This window comes from Leucoraja erinacea, chromosome 2 (assembly GCF_028641065.1).
Source record: "Leucoraja erinacea ecotype New England chromosome 2, Leri_hhj_1, whole genome shotgun sequence".
NCBI classification, from domain to species: domain Eukaryota; kingdom Metazoa; phylum Chordata; class Chondrichthyes; order Rajiformes; family Rajidae; genus Leucoraja; species Leucoraja erinaceus.
Genome location: NC_073378.1, coordinates 123,935,032 through 123,961,519, shown reverse-complemented (window position 1 = coordinate 123,961,519; position 26,488 = coordinate 123,935,032). Strand labels below are relative to the sequence as shown.

The 26,488-nt window shown below is 44.2% G+C and overlaps 1 protein-coding gene across 1 annotated transcript in view; it reads right to left on the bottom strand.

Annotated features, from left to right (window-relative positions):
- Window positions 1-26,488, bottom strand: part of svila (supervillin a) — a 350,280-nt gene that overhangs the window by 98,513 nt on the left and 225,279 nt on the right. The window contains exons 15-19 of the mRNA XM_055665020.1: window positions 22,716-22,965; window positions 19,301-19,868; window positions 13,756-13,990; window positions 5,757-5,889; window positions 1,056-1,103 (exon numbers count right to left, since the gene is read on the bottom strand). Coding sequence (XP_055520995.1) covers window positions 1,056-1,103; window positions 5,757-5,889; window positions 13,756-13,990; window positions 19,301-19,868; window positions 22,716-22,965 — 1,234 coding nt within the window. The remainder of the gene's footprint in view (window positions 1-1,055; window positions 1,104-5,756; window positions 5,890-13,755; window positions 13,991-19,300; window positions 19,869-22,715; window positions 22,966-26,488) is intronic.

The following is a 26,488-nucleotide window of genomic DNA, read 5'->3' as shown; positions in this document are numbered from 1 at the left end:
CCCAACACAGAAGTATGAGAGGGGATCTTATGGAAACATATAAAATTCTTAAAGGATTGGACAGGCTAGATGCAGGAAAAAAATATTCCTGATGTTGGGGGAAGTCCAGAACCAGGGGTCACAGTTTAAGAATAAGGGGTAGTCCATTTAGGACTGAGGTGAGAAAAAACTTTTTCACCCAGAGAGTTGTGAATCTGTGGAATTCTCTGCCACAGAAGGCAGTGGAGGCCAATTCACTGGATGTTTTCAAGAGATATGTTTTCAGATATGGCTCTTAGGGCTAACGGAATCAAGGGATATGGGGAGAAAGCCAGAACGGGGTACTGATTTTGGGTGATCAGCCATGCAGAGAGAACAAGGGGGGGACCATTGAAAACTAAATGGAATAGTTTGTAACTTCGCCCAAGACTTGGCGACTCTTTGCATACCTGTATACGCAAAACAAAGAATCTCACCATCTCACTGGGATGTGATAATAAAGTTTGTGTGAGAAAGAACTGTAGAAGCTGGTTAAAATAGGCGGACACTAAATGCTGGAGTAACTCAACGGGTGAGGCAGCATCTCTGGAGAGAAGGAATGGGCGACGTTTTGGGTCGAGACCCTCTTCAGAATAAACTTTCATTCATTCATACGATAGTATGTTAATTGTATCAGTTACACTCAGGTCCTTTGGCTAATTTCCCACATAGGATAAGCTTAATTGCTTTTGAAAGGTTTTTCATGCAAGATTAGGGTGCAATTTCCATAAATGTTTATGGTAATTCCCCATACATTTCCATATGTTTATGGTGATTCTCCTACATTTTCATACGTGTTTATGGTGATTCTCCATACATTTACATAAGTGTATGGTGATTCTCCATACATTTCCATATGTTTATGGTGATTCTCCATACAATTCCATGCGTTTATGGTGATCGCCCATACATTTTCATACATGTTTATGGTGATTCATGAAACTGTGGCATTCTGACCCTCAAAGCGGGCCAGAAAGTATAAAGAGGTGCACAAGGCAGGCCCCCGGAAAATCCCCCACACACACTACTGGTCTTACCCAAAGCGGATTAGAAAGGCAGATGTCATCGGCAATCTCTCCTTGCTCCTGCAGGTTGGGAAAAAAGGGGAAAGATGGCAATAGGTTTGAGAATGAATAGGTTTATTGCAAAGTTGATTTTTGGAATGAAACTCGCAGATCTATAAGCATTATTATTTTAGATTAACCAAAAGCAGACATCTCCTGACCGACCATCTATCTTCATAAGAAACACGAGTCATAGATTCATAGAGCACAGAAATAGGCCCTTCGGCCCAACTTGCCCATGTTGACCAAGATGCCCCATCTACGCTAGTCCCACCTGCCTGGGTTTAGCCCATATCCCTAAATTTTTCCTATCCATGTACCTGCCCAAATGTCTTTAAAATGTTGTATAGTCCCTGCCTCAACTACCTCCTCTGGCAGCTCGCTCCATACACCCACCACCCTTTGTGTGAAAATGTTACCCCTTAGGTCCCTAAATCTTTCCCCTCTCACCTTAAACCTATGTCCTTTGGTTCTTGATTCTCCGATACTGGGGGAAAGGCACTGTGCATTTACCCTTATTTATTTCCTTCACGAGGTTACACACAGGAGTTGGCAATTTTATCCCTTACCCTAGTTCCACCAGCCATTCAATAAAACAATAGCTGATCCAATCTTGCCCTGGACAGCACTTTCCCATTTCCTCCCCATACCTCATGACCCTTTTTATTTTCAACTGCTTTAAATACAGGTGGTTTAGTTCAGTTTAGAGATACAGCTTGGAATCAAGCCCTCAGCCCACCGAGTCCGCACCGACCAGTGATCCCCGCGCACTAACACTATCCTACACATATGTAGGTATGTTACAAAACCTACCTGAATGGTGTCTGAGAATCTGTCCCAGCCCCGTGTGCGTGATTTTGGCGCTGTTTAGAGGGGGCGGGTTTAAAACGCGATTTTTACTAGGCTGTTGCAATCGAAAATGTTCAGCCTAGTAAATCATTAACGGGAAATCGCTGACAGACCCCGTCGCAAAAGGTATTATTAGTTTTTATGGCCTTGTATAATAGTTATAGTAGTTTAAAAATCACTCTCTCAACCCGCGACCTCTCGCAGCCCCAGGGTTTTATAAAGCAAACAATTAAATGTATGTACCTTATTTTTACATTAAAAGGGGCTTCTTAAGAACCCTGTATATAAAGTTTTCTATAGCGAATAGTTCATTTTGGGCTCTTTATATCCCGCAGTATTTTTCTGGGCATTTGAGGGCACAAATCCAGCGCAATGTGAACATTCTAAACCAGCGCGTTCACAGGAACCCACTAGAAAGCCGATTTAAATGGACTTTAATTTACAGCAATTGAACACTAAATTCCTTCCATTTGGCCTATAAATTGATGTAAATGAGATTTAAAAATCATGTTTTATTGTGAATTATTTGTGAATATTATTTGGACACTTAGGCTATTTAAAAATGTTAATCATTTATTAAGAAATGGATAGATGTTTAGATCTAGTAATTGAAGTTTGAAATTAGCTACAATTGGGTAACTAACTAATTATATGCTTTAATTTCAGGTCCTCCAAGTAAGATTATTTTATATTTGTTTCAGAATGGTTCAATCTATGATAACTGAAAATTCCGTTCTCTTAATTTTTAAGAAGGTTATGGGCTTTTGACATTCCTCGATCACAGCTTTTTTGTTATGTCCATAGAAAATCAGTAGGGAACAAGATGCTAATTTCCGAGTATGAAAATGGCCATAACTTTGTTATTACTTGAGATATGAAAGTGAATTAGGTGTCAAATTAAACTTATTGTTATGCTTTATCTGATGGGATAAATTGCAGACTTGATTTTTTAAATCTCAAAATTTTGTAACATTGCTAACATATGCGGGACAATTAACATTTATACCAAGCCGATTAACCTACAAACCTGTACGTCTATGGAGTGTGGAAGGAAACCGAAGATCTCGGAGAAAACCCACGCAGGTCACGGGGAGAATGTACAAACTCCGTACAGTCAGCACATGTAGTCAGGGTCGGGTCTCTGATGCTGTGAGGCAGCGACTCTACCGTTGCCCCACCGGCCCACCCCTGAGCTCTGCTCTAATGAGATCGTCGTGCTCCTACGAAAATCACCCACTCGAGAAAACAGCATTATAAATACTAAAGGTTGCATGTTACGCTGCTTAATAGTTTCATTGGAAATTGATAAGCAGCCATTTGCATTGATACTTAAGCAGAGTAATTCTTAAATGGCCTCTTGCATGAAACTGACAGCCTGCTATGAGCAACAATGGCATCCGATTATGTAGGAAGGAACTGCAGATGTCGAAGATAGACACAAGATGCTGGAGTAACTCAACGGGACAGGCATCATCTCTGGAGAAAAGGAATGGGTGACATTTTGGAACCCTTGTTCAGACCTAAAAATCGAGAAGGGCAGAACAATACAGGGCCGGCAACAGATGACCTCAGGAAGGGTGGAGTCTATCATGGCCCATTGTTGGATGGGGAAGATGCACTAACAACAGGGATACAAGCATGAGAACAGTGGCACTAGTAGGACTAGGGTGGAGAAGGGAATTCAGGAGCTACTTGAAGTTAGAGAAATGAACGTTCATGCCACTGGGTTGCGTGCTGCCCAAGTGAGATATGAGGTGCTGTTCCTCCATTTTGCGTTTGGCCTCACTCTGACAGTGGAGGAGGCCCAGGATAGAAAGGTCAGTGTGGGAATGAGAGGGGAGAGTTGAAATGTTCGGCAAGCGGGAGATCGCATTGTCCAAGGCGGACTGAGTGCAAGTGTTCAGCGAAACGATCACTGAGTCTATGTTTAGTCTCGCCGATGTATAAGAGCCTCCACTTGGAGCACCGGAAACAGTAGATCTGGTTGGTGGAGGTGCAAGGGAACCTCAGCCACAACTGTCAGGACTGTCGGGGTCCCTGGACAGAGTTGTGGGAGGAGGTACAGCGACAAGTGTTGCACCTCCTGTGGTTTTAGGGGAATGCACCTGGGGAGGGGGTGGTTTGGGTGGGAAGGGTCGGGTGAACCATGGAATTGCAGAGGGAACAACAGCCTAGAGAAAATCGCGTTTTAAACCCGCCCCCCTCTCACAGGCGCCAAAGTCGCGCACACGGGCAACGGCAGAACTGCAGCGCCGCTGAAGGTAAGTTATCTCGGAGGCTATATACCTAAGAAAGGAGGTAGAGAGGATCCAGTGAGCCTCACGTCAATGGCAGGGAAAGTATTAGAGAGAATTCTTCAAGATAGGATTTACTCCCATTTGGAAGCGAATGAGCTAAGGGATAGTACGCGGCATGGCTTAGTATGCGGCAGGTCGTGTCTCACTAGCGTGGTTGAATTTTTTGTTACGTGGATTTTAGAAACGTCATAGTTGTAGGAGCAGATTAGGCCATTCGGCCTAATAGACTTTACTCCCCATTCAATCACGGCTGATATGTCTTTCCCTCTCAACCCCATTCTCCTGCCTTCTCCCCATAACCCTTGACAGCCTTACATTTTGGACCAAAGGGCCCGTTCCTGTCTTGTATGTTCGATGCTAACAAAACTTACAGTGTAGCTGTGGACCCACTAAAACTATACATTTGTGGAACTATTACAAGCATAAGGTGCAATAGTAATTTAAAGAATAAATGGTGCCAGGATCTGGTAACGGGGGGTAATAAATACGGTTGGTAGATCCTTTTTTGCGGAGTTTTGTGTTATAATAGAGCGATTGTTTCTCTTATTTTTTTCTTTCTTTTCTCGGGTCTATTTCCTTTCTTTACTTCCTTCTCTAACTTCTTTTCTAAGGGGCTTTCTTTTCCCAACACTTTCCTGCACCTTCACGACTCTTTTTCACTTTCCTTACTTCTTTTATTTCTTAAAGCTCAAAAAATGAAGTGGTATAACAAATGTAATAAGATATATGTGATGTGATAATGCATTTCGTTGTTTCTGTACTGTACACTGACAATGACAATTAAAATTGAATCTGAATCTGAATCTGATGTGTATTACTGTACTTTATTGTACTTCTAATAAAAATATATTTTTTTAAAACTAAAAAAAAAAAAAAAAAAAACTATACTTTTATTGGCTGCCCCCATACACCAAATTCACGGTTTCCATGCTCCAACTTTTCTTGGAGTGTTATTATGAAAAGAGCAACCATTAACTACCTCGGATAGAGTTGGGCGGCACAGTGGTGCAGCGGTAGAGTTGCTACCTTACAGCGCCAGAGACCCAGTGTTCGATCCTGACTACAGGTGCTGTCTGTACCTTCTCCCCGTGACCTGCGTGGGTTTTCTCTGAGATCTTCGGTTTCCTCCCACAAAGACGTACAGGTTTGCAGGTTAATTGGCTTGGTGTAAATGAAAATTGTCCCTAGTGTGTGTAAGATAGTGTTAATATGCGGGGATCGCTGGACGGCAAGGATTCGGTCTGTTTCCGCACTTTATCTCTAAACTAAAGTATGGAGCCTTGTCCTTTGGCCCAGCTAGTCCATGCTGACCAGGACCGAGCCATCCAATCTTGTCCCATTTGCCCGTGCCTGGCCCATATCCTGCCAAAGATTCCCCATCCATGTCCCTCGTCACATTAATTTCATGTTTCATGTATTTTGTGTTTGTGTGTTTTAATGACTGTCGGCAGATCAATTTCCCTCCTGAGATAAATAACGTTCTATCGTATCGTATTGTATACAATCTGGTATTTGGGAAATGTGTCACCTTTTTGATGTAGGTTTGCTCCGTTTCCTGATACTGGGCGTAGCGACTGATCATGGTCATCTTGCTGCTCTCCTGCTTCCTGTTAATTCTGTTCCTCCAGTCCTCCTCTCCACTTCGCTTCAGCAGAGCCATCCTGAAAGAAAGTTGCATCAACAGCTTAAGGAACATGGTACCATCAGTAAAAGACCAAGATCACCAAATAAGATTCCGATAGTTCAAATCATCTCAATGTACAAATATAAAGTTGGTTATTTCTTCCCGCAGCCAAGCTTAGTTAGACTAACTCCTTTAGTCAGAGGGTCGTTAACTCAATGCCACAGAGGCCAAGTCAGTGGATATTTTTAAGGCAGAGATAGACAAATTCTTGCTTAGAACGGGTGTCAAGGGTTATGGGGAGAAGGCAGGAAGTTGGGATTAGGAGGCAGAGATCAGCCATGATTGAATGGCCGAGTAGACTAGATGGGCAGAATGGCCTTATTCTACTTCAATAACTTGTGAACGTGTTATATAATTCACTATTTTGCATTTTAATTCAAATCAATGGAAATGGTTAATATCGTGTACCAAATAAGATTGATATACGGAATTGAAACTGAACAGCCTCTAAATTCACCCCGCTTCCTGAAGTTCATTGGGTTTGGTCAAGGGTGTTTCATAGTCATATGCATGTACCTCCCATAGAACAATGACATTCTTTCTCTCTTGCTGCATCTTAACAGGCCCAATAACACGACAGATTAAAATAAATATTTAATAAATAAGATAATAAATAGATATCAGTACCAACGGTCAGCTTTACTGCAATGTCATAGTGCAACCAGAGAGACAGTCCATATGAGATTATGGAAGCAGAGGTAGTAATTAGTGCTGTGCAAGGATCCAGAGCCTGATGGTTGGTGGGAAGAACCTGTTCTTGCAAGTTTACAAGGGTCCCCGTCACGGTTTATTCCGAACAGCTCCGTCACAGAGGACTCTGTGATCAACGGACTGTTCCCAGGGACACATTCAGGGACTGACATCGAGTGCTGCTGGAAGGTCATCAACTCGGTGAAAGACACTCTTTGATCTGCCCGAACCTTGTTGGCCACCCAGCAGAGCGAGATGTCGGTCGGGGAATGTTGCCGACTGGCCCGCTGCAGACTGCAGGAGTACGTGCTGAGGGACGCACTGAAGCTCGGTGCAGCCAACGCCAAGGCTCGGTGGGGGAGGACCACAGTCTAGGGTCCTTCCGCTGCTGGACATGGGGGGGAGTGTGTGGTGGAGATGCCCCACAATGGAAGGAAGGAATTTCACGCCAGTGGGCCACATGAGTGGCAAGGGAGTGGCGGGTATAAATTTGTACGTTAGGATGAAATGACTGTGTGTCTAGCCTCCGAGAATGTCAGAAACATTTTTTGCACAGTTCCTGTATTGTATATCTTTTTTTTTATCACCGAATAAAGGTTATTTTGAATTTTAAGAAAGCTGTTGTTGAAACAAGTGGTCAGTGTTTCTAGATTCCTGTGCCTTCTTCCTAATGATGGAATGAAATGAGAGCATGGCCAAGGTGGTGTGGGGCCTTTGATGACATTGGCTGCCTTGTTGAAACAGTGCCTCTTATAGATCCCTTTGATGGTGGGGAGGTTAGTACCTTTGATAGATCTGACAATGTCCACCACTTTTTGTAGCTTCCCGGGCATTCGAGTTGTCGAACCACGCAGCGATGCAACTAATTCTCTGCCTCAGAGGGCGGTGGAGGCAGGTTCTCTGGATACTTTCAAGAGAGATAGCTAGATAGGGCTCTTAAAGATAGCGGAGTCAGAGGTATGGGGAGAAGGCAGGAACGGGGTACTGATTGTGGATGATCAGCCATGATCACATTGAATGGCGGTGCTGGCTCGAAGGGCCGAATGGCCTACTCCTGCACCTATTGTCTATTGTCTATAATCAACATGCTCGCTATGGTACAACTGCGGAGGTTTGACAGAGTATTTGTCAACATCTCCTACATCTTCCAAGGAAGTAGAGGTGCTGATGAGCTGTCTTTGTGATTGTATTGATGTGCTTGGCTCAGGACAGATATTGAAAGGCAGTGCCAGGAATTTGAAGCTCTCTTCACCACGATCCCCATCATTGAAGACAATGTGTAGACTCCTGGTTTTCTCTTCCTGAAGTCTACAGTCAGCAAGATTGCTGTCTTGGCACCACTCAACCAGCTTATCATTCTCTCGGCTACATTATTCTCCAACTTATCTTTATACCTATTATTTAGCTTAGTTTAAACCGAAGATAGACACAAAATGCTGGAGTAACTCAGCGGGACAGGCAGCAAGTCTGGAGAGAAGGAATGGGTGACGTTTCGGGTTGAATCTGAAGAAGAGCCCCGACCCGAAATGTCTCCCATTCCCTCTCTCCAGAGATGCTGCCTGTCCCCCCCCCCCCCCCTCCCCCCCCCCCCCTCCCTCACACACAGAAAAGCTGAAGAGTTATCTTGTTATCATAGTATATTGCCCTAGTTACCCAGTGATATAAATTTCAGGTCTTTTGATATCATGTGCTTTAACTGATCCAACTTGTTCAAAGTAAAGCAAAGCATGGCATGGTGGCCCAGCAGTACAATTGCTGCCTTCCTGTGCTGTCTATGTGGAGTTTGTACGCTATCCCCATGTTCTTGTGGGTTTTCTCCGAGATCTTCAATTCTCTCTCCCACTCCAAAGACATGCATGTTTGTAGGTTAATTGGCATGGTATGAATGCAAATTGTCCCTAGTGTGTGTAGGGTAGTGTTAGTGTGCGGAGATCGCTGGTCGGCGCGGACTTGGTGGGCCGAAGGGCCTGTTTCCGCGCTGTATCTCTAAACTAAACTAGACTACAGGTGCACAACCTTTTATCCGAAGTTCCAAATAACGAAAAGCTCCGAATAGCGGACATTTTTTAGGTCCTTGAAGAAAGGCCCTTGAAGACGTTCACCGAGGGCGGCCCACAGAGGTGACAGCGGAACCTCCGGTCGGTCCTCGAAGAAAGGGGAACTAAATCCGCATTCATAAAAGAGAAGGTGAGGGTATATTGCGCGGGAGGGTTAATAATTGACAATCTGCTGCTGTCTGCCCGCTGAGTTAAAAAGTTCCCACGGTAGACTCACGATACACAGTGTATCGTGAGTCTTGCGTGGGAACTTTTTAACTCAGCGGGCTGGCAGCAGCAGATTGTCGCTCCCTTCAGTTTCACCCCACCTACACCCCTCTGCTTCCCGGCCATGTGTGTGACCCCTTCCCTTCCCTCTCCAGCTCCCCGCCCATTGCACCGGCGCGGGGGCTTTGTACTGTCTTCACGTCGGAGTTGCCAGCAGATCAGTGCCAGTCACCGGAGACGTCAGGACCATCGGGACACCGGCCCCCAGGCCCACTGCAAGCATGGAGTTCCCAGAGACCCACAGCCAGCAGCAGCCCAGCCCCGTTCCAACTCCAGAGGAACATGCTCCCCGTAGGGACAGAAGCTGATGGTGTGCAAGGTACGTCTTGGTGTTGGGGTTGCGGATGAGGGGGCGCAGCTCGGGCTGTGACGTCTCCGGCCACCCCCCTGTACAGGAGCTGAGACTGGGAACTGTGGGGTTGTTTGCAGCTGCTGAGGGAGGGGGAAAGAGCGGTACAGTTCCCAGTCTCAGCTCCATTCCAGGGGGTGACCGGAGACGTCAGGACCAACGGGACACCGACTGCAAGCACGGAGATCCCAGAGACTCTCAGCCAGCAGCAACTCTAGTCCAGCCCTGCTCCAACTTCAGAGGAACCCGGGTTGCGGATGAGGGGGCGCAGCTCGGGCTGTGGGCGAACTGCCACTTGTCGCTGTAGCGGCGCATCGGGGAGCGGGTTCCTGTTGGTCCTGACATCTCCGGCCATCCCCCTGGACAGCTGAGAGATGTCAGGGCCACCAGAAGCCGCTCCCCGATGGGCCGCTACAGCGACAAGTGGCAGTTCGCCCACAGCCCGAGCTGCGCCCCCTCATCGGGACATCGACCCCCAGGCCCACTGCAAGCACGGAGATCCCAGAGACTCACAGCCAGCAACAACTCTAGCCCAGCCCCGCTCCAACTCCAGAGGAACCCGGGTTGCGGATGAGGGGGCGCAGCTCAGGCTGTGGGCGAATTGCCACTTGTTGCCGTAGCGGCCCATCGGGGAGCGGATTCCTCTGGAGTTGGAGGGACAGGGAGACACAGCGGCTTTTGAGAATGGTGGGCAATCACTTCCAAAGTTCTGCCCACACAGTCAGTACACCTCTCCTACACTTGTCTCCCGCACTAAGATCATCTCGCAGAGAATGATCCCAGCCTAACCCTCCCTATTCTCTCCTATTCTGCAAGAAAAAATGACATTGAAGACTCAAACTCGCGATCGAGTAACTGCCGGGATCGAGGCGCAAACTCGCTATCTTGCGGATATGAGCCGAGCACTCTACCACTGAGCCAGCCATTAAAATCTACGCTAAAAATCTTCCATTCCGAAAGCCGAAAAATTCTGAATTACGAAAAGTGTTTGGTCCCAAGGCTTTCGGATAAAAGGTTGTGCACCTGTAGTAGAATGCTGATAATCTTCAATAGAAAAGACCAAAATTGCTGGTCACTCAAAGGATACTCAAATGTGTACTGTTCACATAAAGTAAAAATTAATAATGTTTCAGTCTTTTGTTAGAACTGGGAAAATTAGAGAAAGAACGACATGAAATAAAGCATAAAGATATGCAATAATGTTGCAATAATGTTGGAGAGATTAAACGGCAGAAGGGATGAATGGTTCAAAGCAAAGTGGGCAAGAACAAGATGCATTTGGAGAAAATTAGAATGAAGTAACTAAATCTGTGGATCTCTGAAGGCTGCAAGAGATTTACACTGAGTTTCACTGAGACTGTGTACGAGACACATGCCAGGATGGAAGCTCAGAGTCACAGCTGTGGTTAGACTGGAGGTTTTCCACAAATGAGTCACCCAGACTGTATCTGGATCTTCCCACTATAGATGGGACTGCACCATGAACAGCAAAGACTGTATTAATACGAGGCAGTACAAGTAAATCTCTGTTTCACTTGGGAACGAGCATTTGTGTCCTGGCTGGTACGAAGGGAGGAGGCCAAAGGTAAAATAATAAAATGTTTTATAAGACACGGTGGTGCAGTGGTAGAGTTGTTGCCTTAGAGTGCTTGCAGCGCCCGAGACCCCAGTTCAATCCTGACTGCGGGTGTTATCTGTACGGAGTTTGTATGTTCTCCCCGTGGGTTTTCACTGAGATCTTTGGTTTCCTCCCACACTCCAAAGATATACATGTATGTAGATTAATTGACTTGATATGTGGAAATTGTCCCATGTGTGTGTAGGATAATATTAATGTGTGGGGATCGCTGGTAGGCGTGGATTCGGTGCGTCGAAGGGCCTGTTTCCGCGCTGTATCTCTAAAGTAAACGAAACGTGCTTAGCCAGGATCTGCAGATGCTGGTTTAAATCGAAGGTAGACACAAAATGCTGGAGTAACTCAACGGGACAGGCAGCATCTCTGGAGCGAAGGAATGGGTGACGTTGGCAGACAAAATGTGGAGGAATGAACTGGAGACGCTGGTTTTAAATCTAAGTAGCAGACAAAATATGTAGGAACTAAACATGCATCACAAATTTAAAACAAAAATCAACCTATACTTTCTGTTGCTTTTTAGTTAATACAATGATATGAATGGAAACGCATTGTTTTGTACCTGTGTGATAAAGGGTGCTCATGGAGGGAGAAATGTTAGACCTATTATGGTTGTGGGAAATCTATGTCCAATTACCAAATATGGTGAACAGACCCAGCATATAATCATGTACACTGTAGTGTTGGACGATTACCAGGAGTTCACAAATGACATTCATCAAATAAAACGGCGTCTGCTTACATTAATTCAAAAGCAAGCTTAGAAAGGTCACATTGAAAATAAATATTTATTGAACTGATTCAAGTTACTTTTTGATGCTGCACACTCTAAATGCTTCTGAAACAAAAAAAAAAATTATAAGCACTAACATCTGCAAAACAGATCCACTCCAAACTTAGGCAGGCTCTGAACTGCACTGGAAGTTCAAGAGATTAAAAAGGTGTGCAGAAAGACTCAAGCGGTTTGAGTAAGGACACTGGGTTTAAACTGGGTCTCATGATGGGTAAGAATGAAAATCGGGGAAGAGAATCGACAGATGGGTCATACACTGGGAAGGAATATGTAGATCCCTCCTGCATATTTGTGCTCGACTTTAAACTAGTGGGTGCACTGATGTACTAAGATCAAGCAAAAGGATATGCAATAACGGGCGGCATGGTGGTGGAGCGGTAGAGTTGCTACCTTGCAGAGCTTCCAGCGCTAGAGACCCGGGTTCAGACCCGACTACCGGTGCTGTCTGTACGGAGTTTGTACGTTCTCCCCGTGACCTGCATGGGTTTTCTCCAAGATCTTCTGTTTCCTCCCACACTCCAAAGATGTGCAGGTTGGCAGTTTAATTGGTTTGGTATAAACGTTTAAATAAATTGTCCCTAGTGTTAATGTGCGAGGACCGCTGGTCGGTGTGGGCATGGTGGGCCGAAGGGCCTATTTCCGTGCTGTATCTCTAAACTAAACTAAGATAGCAGAGATTAAATGGCAGAAGGGATGGACGGTACAAAGCAAAAAGGGGCCAGGAACAAGATGCATTTAGAGAAGGTGAGAGTGTACGAAAAATATCTAGATCTAGGTCAATATGGTAGAAGCACAAAGAGACGGACAACATGTCACCCGAAAACTGTGATGAAATGAAGTGTTTCCCTTAGATGTCATGCTAGACCAGTGGTTCCCAACGTGGGGCGTACGCCCCACAGGGGGGCAATTTGATTTTTAAGGGGGGCAATTGAGCGCGACTGAGGAGGTCTGGGTCCAAATTTTCGATTTTTTTTTTTTTGGATTTTCCATCAGGTAAACATATGTAGTTTATGTTTCAGATGTTATTTTGAGTAAATCATTTTTTTGGGGTAAAAAAGGTCTTTATTGTGTAGTTATTACACAATCACCGCGCCATCGCTCTTCAAGCAAGCCGCACGTGAGGTCATGGGAGAACCTTATTTATTGAATTGGATTTAGAAATGCGATTCAAAGAGCTTTGGCTAAGTTACCCTTATAATATCTATTTCCTCCGTTTTCCCTCAAGGGAAAGCAAGGGAGGGGGGGGGGGGGGGCATCAGGATTTTAGAAGTGATTAGGTGGGGCATGGCCAAAAAAAGGTTGGGAACCACTGTGCTAGACTAAGTGGGAGAAGATGGGAAGCCATTAAAAAAGTCAGCAAAACACAGTGGATTTGTCAGCACTAATAAGACAGGTTCTTACCAGTAGTTTTGATGTTTTGACTAAACAGCTCCTGCCTCTAAAGGACATGCACTGTATTTGAAAGCTTGAAACTGATGCTTTGGTTGTAATGTATGCAGCATGAAAAACTCCAGCGCCAGGCCACTGGAAATATTTTCCATTAAACGTGTGATTTTTGATACGATCTTTAACCGTCGATTTATTTCAGTTATAGAGAAATTTAAGCTTCAAAGCACAATGCTCAATTTTGTGAGAATGTTACCACAAAGTAGGTTGGACATTGGGAGGTAGGGAGGAGAGATCGCAGAATGAAAAAACAAGCAACTGACCTTTCCATTAAAAATAAAAGCATTGAGGTGAATCATCATTTATTTATGCATTCATTTTTAAACACAATTACTTTACAAAATGAGCATGAACTGCACACTCTTCTAATAGCTACATTGTGCACTATATCTTCAGTAGCCACAATGCCCACAATGCAGAATAAGAAACAAAATGAAGAATATATCAGCAAAAAGGTATTGAAAATTTTTTTGGAGCATATTAATTTTTATATTTATTTTTCCACTAAAGACTGGCAGTCTTTTTTTTCTCCAAAATCCAAGCAATATGACAAAGTTTTTGCAATTTTAACCTTCCACCACATTTTAAATTTCAATGGACTTTATTACCTTTCTTTTATGGACATTCCTTTCCCGGTGGTGAAATCCGAGATCCCCTCACTTTTTTCAACGCGGCTGACTTCAGTGGAAAACGGTTGCGATTGATCGTAAGGCACTTGGCTTTCTAATTGCGTGGCTTGCTGCAGACATGAACCGTGTCTGGAGGATGTTATGGCGGAGACTTGCAAAGCCGTTAATGTTGTCGCCGAGGCTGTTTTAGTTTCCGAAACGTGCTCCACACATTCTACTCAACAAAGAAGAGAACCACCATGAAGAAATCGTCTTCGACACATTTACTATCAACTTCCTTTTAAAATTTCAACTTGCCTTCTTTTTTTTTTGAATTCTCATTTCAAACCTGCAACAAATATATTCAAAATAAAATTCTAAAAATAGGTAAAACTGGCCATTCTTTCTCTTAGTTCTGCACTGCCTCGCGCTTCAGTGACAACATGTATACAGCAGCTACTAAAAGTAAGACATGCCAGAGTAAACGATTATGTCACTGGTTTGCAGAAAAACAAGATTTCTGCCATTCCGTCGGAAACCAGACTGCTGCCTATACATTGTACATTATCCATAACACAGGAGCAGCCAGAGAGGCCTGGTTGTAGCTTCCATGAAACCACTCTTGACCAATGTTCTGCAATGGCTTCCATATTGTCCACTGTTCTCCAAAGGCCTCCATCTTGACCATTGTTCAGTGAGCCATGATAAATAGGAAGCACGTTTGATCAAAGATAGACACAAAAAGCGGATCTCTTGAGAAAACGAATAGGTGACGTTTCGGGTCGGGACCCTTCTTCAGACTGAGAGTCAGGGGAAAGGGAAACGAGAGATGTTGACGGCGACATGGAGAGATATAGAACAAATGAATGAAGGATATGCAAAAAAAGTAATGAGGATAAAACAGCTGTTAGCTGTGGGCTGAGTGGAAACAAGTTACAGACAATGAGACTCAACAAGACAACTTTGAAGCTGGTAAGACTTGGGTGGGGGATGGATGGAGAAAGGGTTACTTGAAGTTGGAGATATCAATATTCACACCACTGGGTTGGGTCTACAGCTTCAATGAGACAGCAATATCATTTCAATTGAATTATTGTAGGGTCATGTAGTGTCTCACACGTCAGTGACAATAGGAATACAGCAGCTGCTACAGGTAAAACATGTCAGGGTAAATTATATCATGGTTTGCAGAAAAAAGAGATTTCTGCTATTCCATCAGAAACCAGACAGTAGTAGCAGCCACGGAGGACAGGTTGTGGATTCCATGCAACCATCCAGTATCCATCTTGATCATTATTCAGTGCTATTGGAAACATAGGCATGTTTGATCTACAGCATTATAGAGTCATAGAGTGATGCAGCGTGGAAACAGGCCCTGCGGCCCAATTTACCCACACCAGCCAACACGTCCCAGCTACGCTAGTCCCACCTGCCCGCGTTTGGCTCATATCACTCCAAACCTGTACTATCCATGTACCCATCTAACTGTTTCTTAAACATTGGGATTGTCCCAGCCTCAACTACCTCCTCTGGCAGCTCGTTCCATACACCCACCACCCTTTGTGTATGGTGGTCGGATTCCTAATAAATCTTTACCCTTCACCTTAAACCTATGACCTCTGGTCCTCGATTCACCTACTCTGGGTAAAAGACAGGCCCTTCGTAGAGTGATACAGTGTGGAAACAGGCCCTTCATAGTCATAAAGTGATACAGCGTGGAAACAGGCCCTTCAGCGCAACTTGCCCACGCCGGCCAACATGTTCCAGCTACACTAGTCCCACCTGCCCACGTTTGGCCCAAATCCCTCCAAACCTGTGCTATCCATGTACCAGTCTAACTGTTTCTTAAACATTGGGATAATCCCTGCCTCAACTACCTCCTCTGGCAGCTAATTCCATACACCCACCACCCTTTGTGTGGAAAAAGTTACCCCTCAGATTCCTATTAAATCTTTTCCCCTTCAGCTTAAACCCATGTCAATTAATTAATTGGCAAATGAATTACAGGAGATTTGATGAAAATAACTACTAACTAACATAACCACTGGGGGTGTGGAACTCACTGCATGACTTGTGGTGGCAACCAACCTCACTATATTCTGAATGGTCAATCAACAAGGTCAGGGAACCTAGAGCTAAGAGGTGGGCAGAAGGAACAATTTTGGCCAAAATCAGCAGAATGAACCTAGTGGACTTATTTTAGTATCATAAATATTTTTTAGTTTTAGTTTTAGACTTGCAGCATGGAAATGGCCCTTCAGCCCACCGAGTCCGCGCCGACCAGTGATCCCCGCACATCAACACTATCCTACACACACACATTGGAGACAACTTTACATTTGCACCAACCCAATTAACCTACAAACCTGTACGCCATTGGAATGTGGGAGGAAACCAAAGATCTTGGAGAAAATCCACGTGGGTCACAGGGAGATCGTACAAACTCCGTACAGGACCCGTACCCTGCACCCATAGTCGGGATCAAACCCGTGTTCTGGTCCTGGAAGGCAGTAGCTCTAACGCTGCGCCACCGTCCCACCCCTATTATTTTTGACAAGACATTTTTACTTAGCACATTCCATAAGGTCAACTTTTTGTGACCAGAAGGAAACGCAATGGATTTGTCGAACAGTGAGAAGGGGCTTGATTAGGGAATTTTTTTTTTGCCATAAGCACATTGGCCAGAATGACCTGCTTCACTGTTGAACATTACACAGTATTTGGTGTTCAATCCTTACTTAAGCACAGTGGACGTATGGACAAGGGTATCTGAAAAGTATGGACTAAGATAGCTGCAAAGTACTCATAGACTGGCATAATGGCCTTCATCAGAGTATTGAGTGTAGAAATTGGGAGGTTATGTTGCAGTTGCATAAGACGTTGATGAGGCCGCATTTAGAGTATTGTGTTCAGTTCTAGGCATCACGCTATAGAAAAGATGTTGTCAAGCTGGAAAGAGTACAGTGAAGATTTACAAGGGTGTTGCCATGGCTCAATGGTCTGAGCTAGAGAGAGAGGTTGAGTAGGCTGGGACACCAGCGCTCCAAGTAGCCTTGGAGAGAGAGAGGATGAGGGGTGATCTTGTAGAGGTGTATAAAATCATGAGAGGAATAGATCGGGTGGATGCACAGAATCGCTTGCCCAGAGTAGGGGAATCGAGGACGAGAGGACAAAGGTTTAAGGAGAAGGGGAAGAGATTTAATAAGAATCTGAGGGGTAACTTTTTCACACAAAGGGTGGTGGGTGTATGGAACAAGCTGCTAGAGGAGGTAGTTGAGGCTGGGACTATCCTAGCATTTATGAAACAGTTAGACAGCTACATGGATAGGACAGGTTTGGAGAGATATGGGCCAAACGCGGGCAGGTGGGATTAGTGCAGCTGGGACATGTTGGCCGGTGTGGGCAAGTTGGGTGGAAGGGCCTGCTTTCTCGCTGTATCACTCTATCACTCTAACCAGCTGTGTCTTTTCCTTCTTCTAAAGCATTCTGCACACAGAGCTCAGAGCATAGTGATAACCACAAGGCTGCAGATGCAAGGCTGCTTGTAGAATATTAAACTTCACCATGCTGCAGTTAAAACCATTAACATCACAACATACTTCGCTGAAGATTAAATGGAGTTTAGTTTTGAGCCCTAAATACCAATAGCATTAGCTCAAAATCTCGACATTTGATCTTAGAACCTTTTTGTTGGCCATGAGCAACTTAAACTGTTCAGATATCTACGAAACAATCACAGTGAATCATAGATTCATAGAAACATAGAAATTAGGTGTAGGAGTAGGCCACTCGGCCCTTCGAGCCTGCACCGCCATTCAATATGATCATGGCTGATCATCCAACTCAGTATCCCGTACCTGCCTTCTCTCCATACCCCCTGATCCCCTTAGCCACAAGGGCCACATCTAATTCCCTCTTAAATATAGCCAATGAACTGGCCTCAACTACCCTCTGTGGCAGAGAGTTCCAGAGATTCACCACTCTCTGTCTGAAAAAAGTTCTTCTCATCTCGGTTTTAAAGGATTTCCCCCTTATCCTTAAGCTGTGACCCCTTGTCCTGGACTTCCCTAACATCGGGAACAATCTTCCTGCATCTAGCCTGTCCAACCCCTTAAGAATTTTGTAAGTTTCTATAAGATCCCCTCTCAATCACCTAAATTCTAGAGAGTATAAACCAAGTCTATCCAGTCTTTCTTCATAAGACAGTCCTGACATCCCAGGAATCAGTCTGGTGAACCGTCTCTGCACTCCCTCTATGGCAATAATGTCCTTCCTCAGATTTGGAGACCAAAACTGTACACAATACTCCAGGTGTGGTCTCACCAAGACCCTGCACAACTGCAGTAGAACCTCCCTGCTCCTATACTCAAATCCTTTTGCAATGAAAGCTAACATACCATTCGCTTTCTTTAGCAGAATTCAAATAAAATGTACCTGTAACACAAATAAAAACAAAATATGCTAAAGATACTCAACAGGTCAGGCAGCATCTGTGGAGTGAGAAACAATGGTGGTACGGTGGCGCAGCGGTAGAGTTGCTGCCTTACAGCGCTTGCAGCTCCGGAGACCTGGGTTTGATCCGGACTACGGGTGCTTGTCTGTATGGGGTTTGTACGTTCTCCCCGTGACCACGTAGGGTTTCTCCGAGATCTTCGGTTTCCTCCCACACTCCAAAGACGTAGAGGCTTGTAGGTTAATTGGCATGGGTTTGTATACTTGGTATAAGTGTAAATTGACCCTAGTGTGTGTAGGATAGTGTTAATGTGTGGGGATCGCTTGTCGGTGCGGACCAGGTAAGCCAAAGGGCCTGATTCTCTGTATCTCTAAACTAAACTAGTCACAATCTACCTGATCTGCTGAGTATTTACAGCATTTTCAGCTTTTATTGTATGCTGAACTTGAGCTGTGGATTCTATTTAGAGTGCTGACTGAAAGGGCCGTGTGGTGAAGTAGGGGAAGAGTTTCCATCATGAGGAGTGTTAAAATTGAGCGCTTCTTATTGGAGTTGGGAAGGTTAAGGAGAACTCAAGAAAATGAAAGATTTTGAAAGTGACAGATCATTTCTGCTGGGTCATGAGCCGATCAATAAATGCACCTGTTTCCGCGTTGTATCACTAAACCAAGGGTTCCCAACCTGGGGTAAATTTCGCCCACCCAGGGGGTAAATGTCGCCTACCCTAGGGGTACATTTGTTGATTCTGGATTAGTACATCTATTTACTCATTGACTGACTGTGTTTGGTTTTGGTGTATCGGTATCTGTTCATCATTAGTTGTTCACAATGAAATGAAATGAAATAACATTGCTACGTGCTATTAAAGTTGCCAGGGGTAAACGGGACGAAAAAGGTTGGGAAGCCCAAACTAAACTAAATGCTAATATTTTATATCCATGCCTTTCATCAGAGCCTTTGAGGTCATTAATCTGACACTTTATGTTCTTTTTCCACAAATGCTGCATGGCGTGCTAGGTATCTCTAGTATTGTGTGTGTTTTAGTAGAGATATCCAATATTGCAGAAGGGGGGGGGTCCAGATTTGTTTTACCTGTGATAACTCCCTTCTCCTTAAAATGTTCATCGAAGCCCTTTTCTGCAGTTTCCCAGTTGACATTGAAGCTTCCCGACTTCATGGTCTCTTTCCTCTCAGCCAACTGTGGCACGGTTTCTGCGATCAGCTGTTCGCCACTCTGAGCGTCTGGGTTTCCATTCTCAGCCTCCGTACTTCCCCCAGTGATCTCATGAGGCAGGGTTTCTGAAAAGCTGCCGTCACGCCTGCTTCTCGGTTGCAGCATCTCTTGCTGGCCAGCATTGTTGTGGTCCTCCCCAGCACCTCCCTCCAGTTCCCTGCTGAAGCTGAATGCTTTTTCCTGGGATATGTGCACAAGCTCTGATGGGAGCCGACTCCTGTTCGAGATGTCTACATTTGAACTGTGGGAAGACAAAATGGACTTGGCTGTTGACGTGTGGGTAATGTGCAAACTGTCCTCGGTTGCGGAAGATATCCCAATGTGGAGGTCACCAGCACACGCGGTGGAGACCGTAGCAGTATGACTGGTCATTGTCTTTGCAACAGACTGCGACAAGGGTCTTATCATTCCATTGCCATTTTGTACCTACGAACAAAAAAAAGTTCTTGTTGATAAATAAAACAAAAAAAATATCAGCACATTGGGGTTTTTTTTTGCATTTTTTTATCCAATCAAGACTAAGTAAAAGCATAACACATGGCATACAAACACCACGAGAAGATACGGCACAAAATGCCGTAGTAACTCAGCGGGACGGGCAGCATCTCAGGCGAGAAGGAACAAGGGGTTCCAGGACAAGGGGTCACAGCTTAAGGATTAGGGGGAAATCCTTTAAAACCGAGATGAGAAGAACTTTTTTCACACAGAGAGTGGTGAATCTCTGGAACTCTCTGCCACAGAGGGTAGTCGAGGCCAGTTCATTGGCTACATTTAAGAGGGAGTTAGATGTGGCCCTTGTGGCTAAGGGGATCAGGGGGTATGGAGAGAAGGCAGGTACGGGATACTGAGTTGGATGATCAGCCATGATCATATTGAATGGCGGTGCAGGCTCGAAGGGCCGAATGGCCTACTCCTGCACCTAATTTCTATTTCTATGTTTCTATGAACGGGTGACGTTTTCAGACAGACCCGAAACATCACCCATTCCTTCTCTCCAGAGGTGCTGCCTGTCCCGCCGAGTTACTTTGTGTCTGTCTTCGGTGTCAACCAGCATCTGATGTTCCTTCCTAGACAAACACTACGGTATGTTTCAGAGCAGGGAAATGCAAGGCCAGCAGCACAATCAAGGACCAGTCTCACCCTGGCCGCTCCCTCTTCTCCCCTCTCCCATCAGACAAAAGGTATAGAAATGTGAAAACGCACACCTCCAGATTCAGGGACAGTTTCTTCCCAGCTGTCATCAGGCAATTGAATCATCCTACCACAACCAGAGAACAGTGCTGAACTACTATCTACCTCATTGGTGACCCTCGGGCTATCCTTGATCGGACTTTGCTGGCTTTACCTTGCACTAAACGTTATTCGCTTATCATGCATCTGTAGACTGTAAATGGGTCGATTGTAATCATGTAGCAATCTGCTAACTGGATAGCACGCAACAAAAGCTTTTCACTGTACCTACGTATACGTGACAATAAACCAAACTGAACTGAGCTCATATACCCAGCGCAAATTTCAGTCAACAACAACCAAATGATCTGCTTTGGTGATATTGAATGAGGGATAAACATTGGCCAAGAACCCTTAAAGCCCCCGTGCTCGTCTGAGATACTGCCTTCTTATTTTTAAATGCCCAAAGTGGCCAATGCCTCTCTGTTCTAGATAGATAGATATGAATGAATGAATGCTTCTATTGTATGAAATACTTTATTGACACCACCAGAGTGCAAAGACCAGCTCGAGAAAAAAAAGCCTTGAAAATGTAGACACTTGAAAGGCTATGACCGAGATGCACAAAATCTCTTGCCCAGAGTAGGTGAATCGAGGACCAGAGGACATAGATTCAAGGTGAAGGGGAAAAGATTTAATAGGAATCTGAGGGGTAACTTTTTCACACAAAGGGTGATGGGTGTATGGAACAAGCTGCCAGAGGAGATAGTTGAGGCTGGGACTAACCCAACGTTTAAGAAACCTAGTTAGGACAGGTTTGGAGGGGTATGGGCTAAATGCGGGCAGGTGGGACTAATGTAGCTGGGCCATGTTGGCAAGTTGGGCCAAAGGGTCTGTTTCCATGCTCTATCATTCTCTGACCTTTAGGATTAATCAAATGAATCTCCAGATGAAACAGGTTTACAGTGCAAGAATGTATAAAGCTGACCATTTGAATTGAGGCAAAGATAATTACTTGATTCTGGGAGCAAGGCTGGTACATTTGCCTTGTGTCAGGAGGAACTGCAGATGCTGGTTTACACTGAGGATAGACACAAAATGCTGGGGTAACTCAGCGGGACAGGCAGCATCTCTGGAGAGAAGGTATAGGTGACGTTTCCGGTCAAGACCCTTCTTCATTCACGTTATTGCTCAATATAGCCTTAATGCAGCCTAGCCCCCCTTGTTATGAAATTCTAGCTTATTTGGAATTTTAACCTAAGTGTGTACACATATTTTGAAGTACATATTTCTTATAGTACATTTAAATCTCGATGTCTAGTGTACACATACAAATAGAAAAAAGTGCCATAGTATCACTAGAAGGCAAAGGAGTTTTACATCAATCTCCAGTGAGATTAATGGACATTAACAATTACTGCAGAAAATTAAGTTTTAAAAGACCAGACTAACCCACGAACTATTGAAAATGTTATCCCACTTTATTACTTTCCTTTTCCTTCACTCAATCCTATTATAATCATGAGATTTCCCCCCCTCAAATTAGGACAAATAACCCTCTATCTTCTGGGTTGTTATGGATCATTCTGCAATTTAAAAAAAAATCTTTAAAATAAACTGGTTCCTTTTCCCTCACCATCTTCATTGTTAGAGCACTGTTATTAAGTTCCAGAGACACATTTGAGAGTCACCTACCCCATTATAAAGAGTCAGCGTTTCCTTAAATCACACACGTTTCACATTCTCAGCGTATGATAATACCACCAAACAAACTGCTTGCATCCACAATTTGGAAATTAATTGTTGCTTGATAAGACGCAAAAAGCCGGAGTAACTCAGCGGGACAGGCAGCCTCTCTGGAGAGAAGGAGAGGGGAAGTTTCAGGTCGAGACCCTTCTTCGGACTGAGTTACTCCAGCATTTTGTGTCTATCTTCGGTTTAAACCAGCACCTTCAGTTCCTTCCTGCACATTAATGGTCGCCACTCTCCCAGTGAGCGGAGTTAAATTCATCCCCCTGCTGAACAACAGCTATGACCTTCTGCTCGGAGAGTGGTCCACAATCCCGGGAACACTCGATGTCACTGTCATTTGTAAACACGTACCTCTTCAACTTCTCCCAGAGTAATTGGTTGAGTCTGGTATCGGGAGTTAGACCGTCTCTGCCTGGTGTCACCTCTATTCCTCGGTGATTTCACTTTGGTCAAGGGCTGCGAGAGGCGATTGAACAGGGCCATCTTCTCCGCCAGACTCAGTGTGGAGATGTCTGGCTCTTCATGCTGACCCTGTTCTGTCATTTCCTTGGCTTCATTCCCCTTCTGTTCCCTTGCAGTATCCTGTGCTGATGCTTGTAGTCTAGGAAATATTTCGGTGTGATATTTAGGTCATCGTTTTTCTGCACACTTACATAGTCCCTGTCCTAAAAATGTCTCTAAATTTAGAACTTTACAATTAATCACTGTTATTTTAAAATGATCTTGTGTTAAAAACATATCATTAAGGACAAAGTATTCTTGACATGTTTTCAAATATATATGTAAATACTAGATATTGGCCTCAATAATAATCAAAATCATTAAAAAGCTATAATTGCTGAAGGCATTACAAATAGTCTCAATGGTAATTGAAATTTAGTTTAGAGATACAGCGCGGAAAAAGGCCTTTCGGCCCACTGAGTCCACAATGGCCAGCGATCCCCTGCACATTAACACTATCCTACACACACTGGGGATAATTTGATATATACCAAGCCAATTAACCTACAAGCCTGTACGTCTTTGGAGTGTGGAAGGAAACCAAAGATCTTGGAGAAAACCCACGCAGGTCACGGGGGGAACGTAAAAACTCCGTACAGACAGCATCAGTAGTCGAGATCGAACCCGGGTCTCCGGTGCTGTAAGGCAGCAACTCTACCACTCCTGCTATCTAATTCATCAGTTCGATCCAATTTTACACACTGGTCACTTGCCTTTTAAACGTGTAATTAATGTAAGGTAGACGCATAATGCTTGGGGTAACCCAGTGGGTCAGGCAGCATCTCTGGAGAGAAGGAATAGGTGACCTTTCGGGTCAAGGCCCTTTTTCAGACTGAGAGTCAGGGGAAAGGGAAACGAGAGGTATAGACGGTGATGTAGAGAGATGGAGAACAAATAAGGGATACGCAAAAAAGTAACAATGATAAAGGAAGCAGGCCTTTGTTAGCTGTGGGCTGGGTGAAAACGAGTTACAGTATTAATATACCCGTTCACAATCCAAAGTTGGACAAGCTTTCAATGTCAGCATGGAAACCTATAGGGTGAAAAGATTAATTTAAAATAGATCTTTAAAAAAAGTCACTTAATTGTTTAAAGACTGATTAAAATCAGAGTTTAATTACAATCTTGTATACTTGCAGAGCACTTTCATTCTTACTTAAAGTTGCTCCATCCGTAGAGGAGAAAAAGACTTAAATCTTTTGTGAAGTCCTGCATTACAGATGCTGCAGCAGCAGGTTGCTCTACTTATCAGAGAGGGACAGATAAAACTGGTGTTCATGCACTTACACACAAATAGCAAACTGTGGAACTGGTGTAGAGGCCCATTTAGCACATATCTCTCTGAACCTCTCCTATCCATCTAAGGTCATAAGTGATAGGAGCTCACCAAGTCTACTCCACCATTCAATCATGGCTGATCTATCTCTCCCTCCTAACCCCATTCTCCTGCCTTCCCCCCATACCCCATGACACTAATCAAGAATCTATCTTCCTCTGCCATAAAAATACCCATTGACTTGGCCTCCACGGCCTTCTGTAGCAAAGAATTACACAGATTCACCACCCTCTGACTAAATAAATTCCTCCCCATCTCCTTCTTAAAGGAACGTCCTTTAATTCTGAGGCTATGACCTCGTCCCAGACTCTGCAGGTGACGAATCTTGTCACAAACTGATGTTTGACCATGCATCTTCTATTTTGACTGAATTACACTTGACACTAAATGAGAATGGATGGTCAATTAGACCCTTATCACCATTGGTGTGCATCCTGGCCTTGGTATTGATGGTACAAATGAGGGTAGAGGGAATCTCAAAGAAAGTAACCGTAAAGAGAAATTGTATGAAAACCCCCAAACATTAAAATTAAAAAGGGAGACAAAAAATGCTGGAGAAACTCAGCCGGTGAGGCAGCATCTATGGAGACAAGGAATAGGCAATGTTTCGGGTCTCGACATAGATGCTGCCTCACTCGCTGAGTTTCTCCAGCATTTTTTGTCTACCTTCGAATGTTCCAGCATCTGCCGTTCTTTCTTAAACATTAAAATGAAAGAAAATACCTTTATGTAACTTGCATTCTACAGATGTTACAGAATGACATACATGTGTGTCAGTTTTGTTCATTAATCAACGCAGCAATAATTAATCACCAACTAGTTAAGGGCCTGTCCCACTTGGCCGTCATTTGCACGTCACGAAGATGGCGCGCGAAGATTTTGTACATCACATGTCATCGCGCACCATGCGCGCATCACGTGCGTGTCACAGCGCGCGCATCACGTGCGTGTCATGACGCGCGCATCGTGATGCGTAAATGATGTCCCGTAATCTACGCGCAAATGAGGGCCAAGTGAGACAGGCCCTTCAGGCTCATATTAAAAACAGGCTAGAGGTTGTACATAGAATGGATTACGGTATTACATAGTTGGCACCTAAAATTAGGTTCCACTGTACTGTTTTGTGCTGTATTAACTTCTAATAAAATAAACAAAAAAAACCCCAAAAAACAGGCTATGTTAAATTTTAGAGCAACATTTCAATTAATTGAGCAAACAATACATGTTATTTGAAGCATAAGGAAATCAAGATTTGAGGATGTTACTGAGTCTGGAATTTTTGTGAGTTATGGAGACACTGGATCTTTTCTTCCCAGGAGTTTAGAGGCGGAGCTTTGGTAACAAGGTCATAAGTAATAGGTGCAGAATTAGGTCATTCGGCCCATCGAGTCTACTCTGTCATTCAATCATGGCTGATCTAACTCTCCCTCCAAACCACATTCTCCTGCCTTCTCCCCATAACCCCTGACACCCGTACTAATCAAGAAAGTGATGTTATAGAGATGTATACAAACATGAAGGGCATGGAATAAGTTGAGTGGGAGAGTAAAACGTCTAAAACCAGAGGGCATAGGGTATTGTGAGAGGAGAAAGATTCAAAACGGACCTGGAGGGGCAACTTTTTTTTCACACAAAGGGCAGTGAGTATATGGGATGAGCTGCCAGAGGAAATAGTCGAGCCAGGTGCATGTATTGCATTTAACAAGACCCCGGGACAGGTGCATGGATAGGAAAGGTTTGGAGAGATATGAGCCAGGTACAGACAAGTGGGACTTAGGCTGCTTGGTTGGTATTGGCAAGTTGGGCCAAATGTGCTGCTTCCATGCCGTAGAGCATTATGACTCCAAACACAAGACATCAGGCACATTTGTACATTCTTTGGAAAGCAGGAGCAAAGCAGGACTGCATAAATTCAGCATTTTTTGACGAACAGACACATTGATAATTAATTTAAGAATTCAGAACCAATTTAATTGCAAAACTAAAAGTATCATTTGAATTTATCACAAGAGACAAACCAAAAACAGGTTTGATAATCTATTGTGTGTAGTAGGTACTGCAGATGCTGGTTTAAACCAAAGATAGCCACAAGATGTTGGAGTAACTCAGCGGGACAGGCAGCATCTCTGGGGAGAAGGAATGGGTGACGTTTCGGGTCTGAAGAAGGGTCTCGAACTGAAACTTCAACCCTTCCTTCTCTCCAGAGATGCTGCCAGTCCTCCTGAGTTACTCCAGCATTTTGTGTCTACCTTTGATAACCTATTACGAGACTAAAATTTTGTTCCAT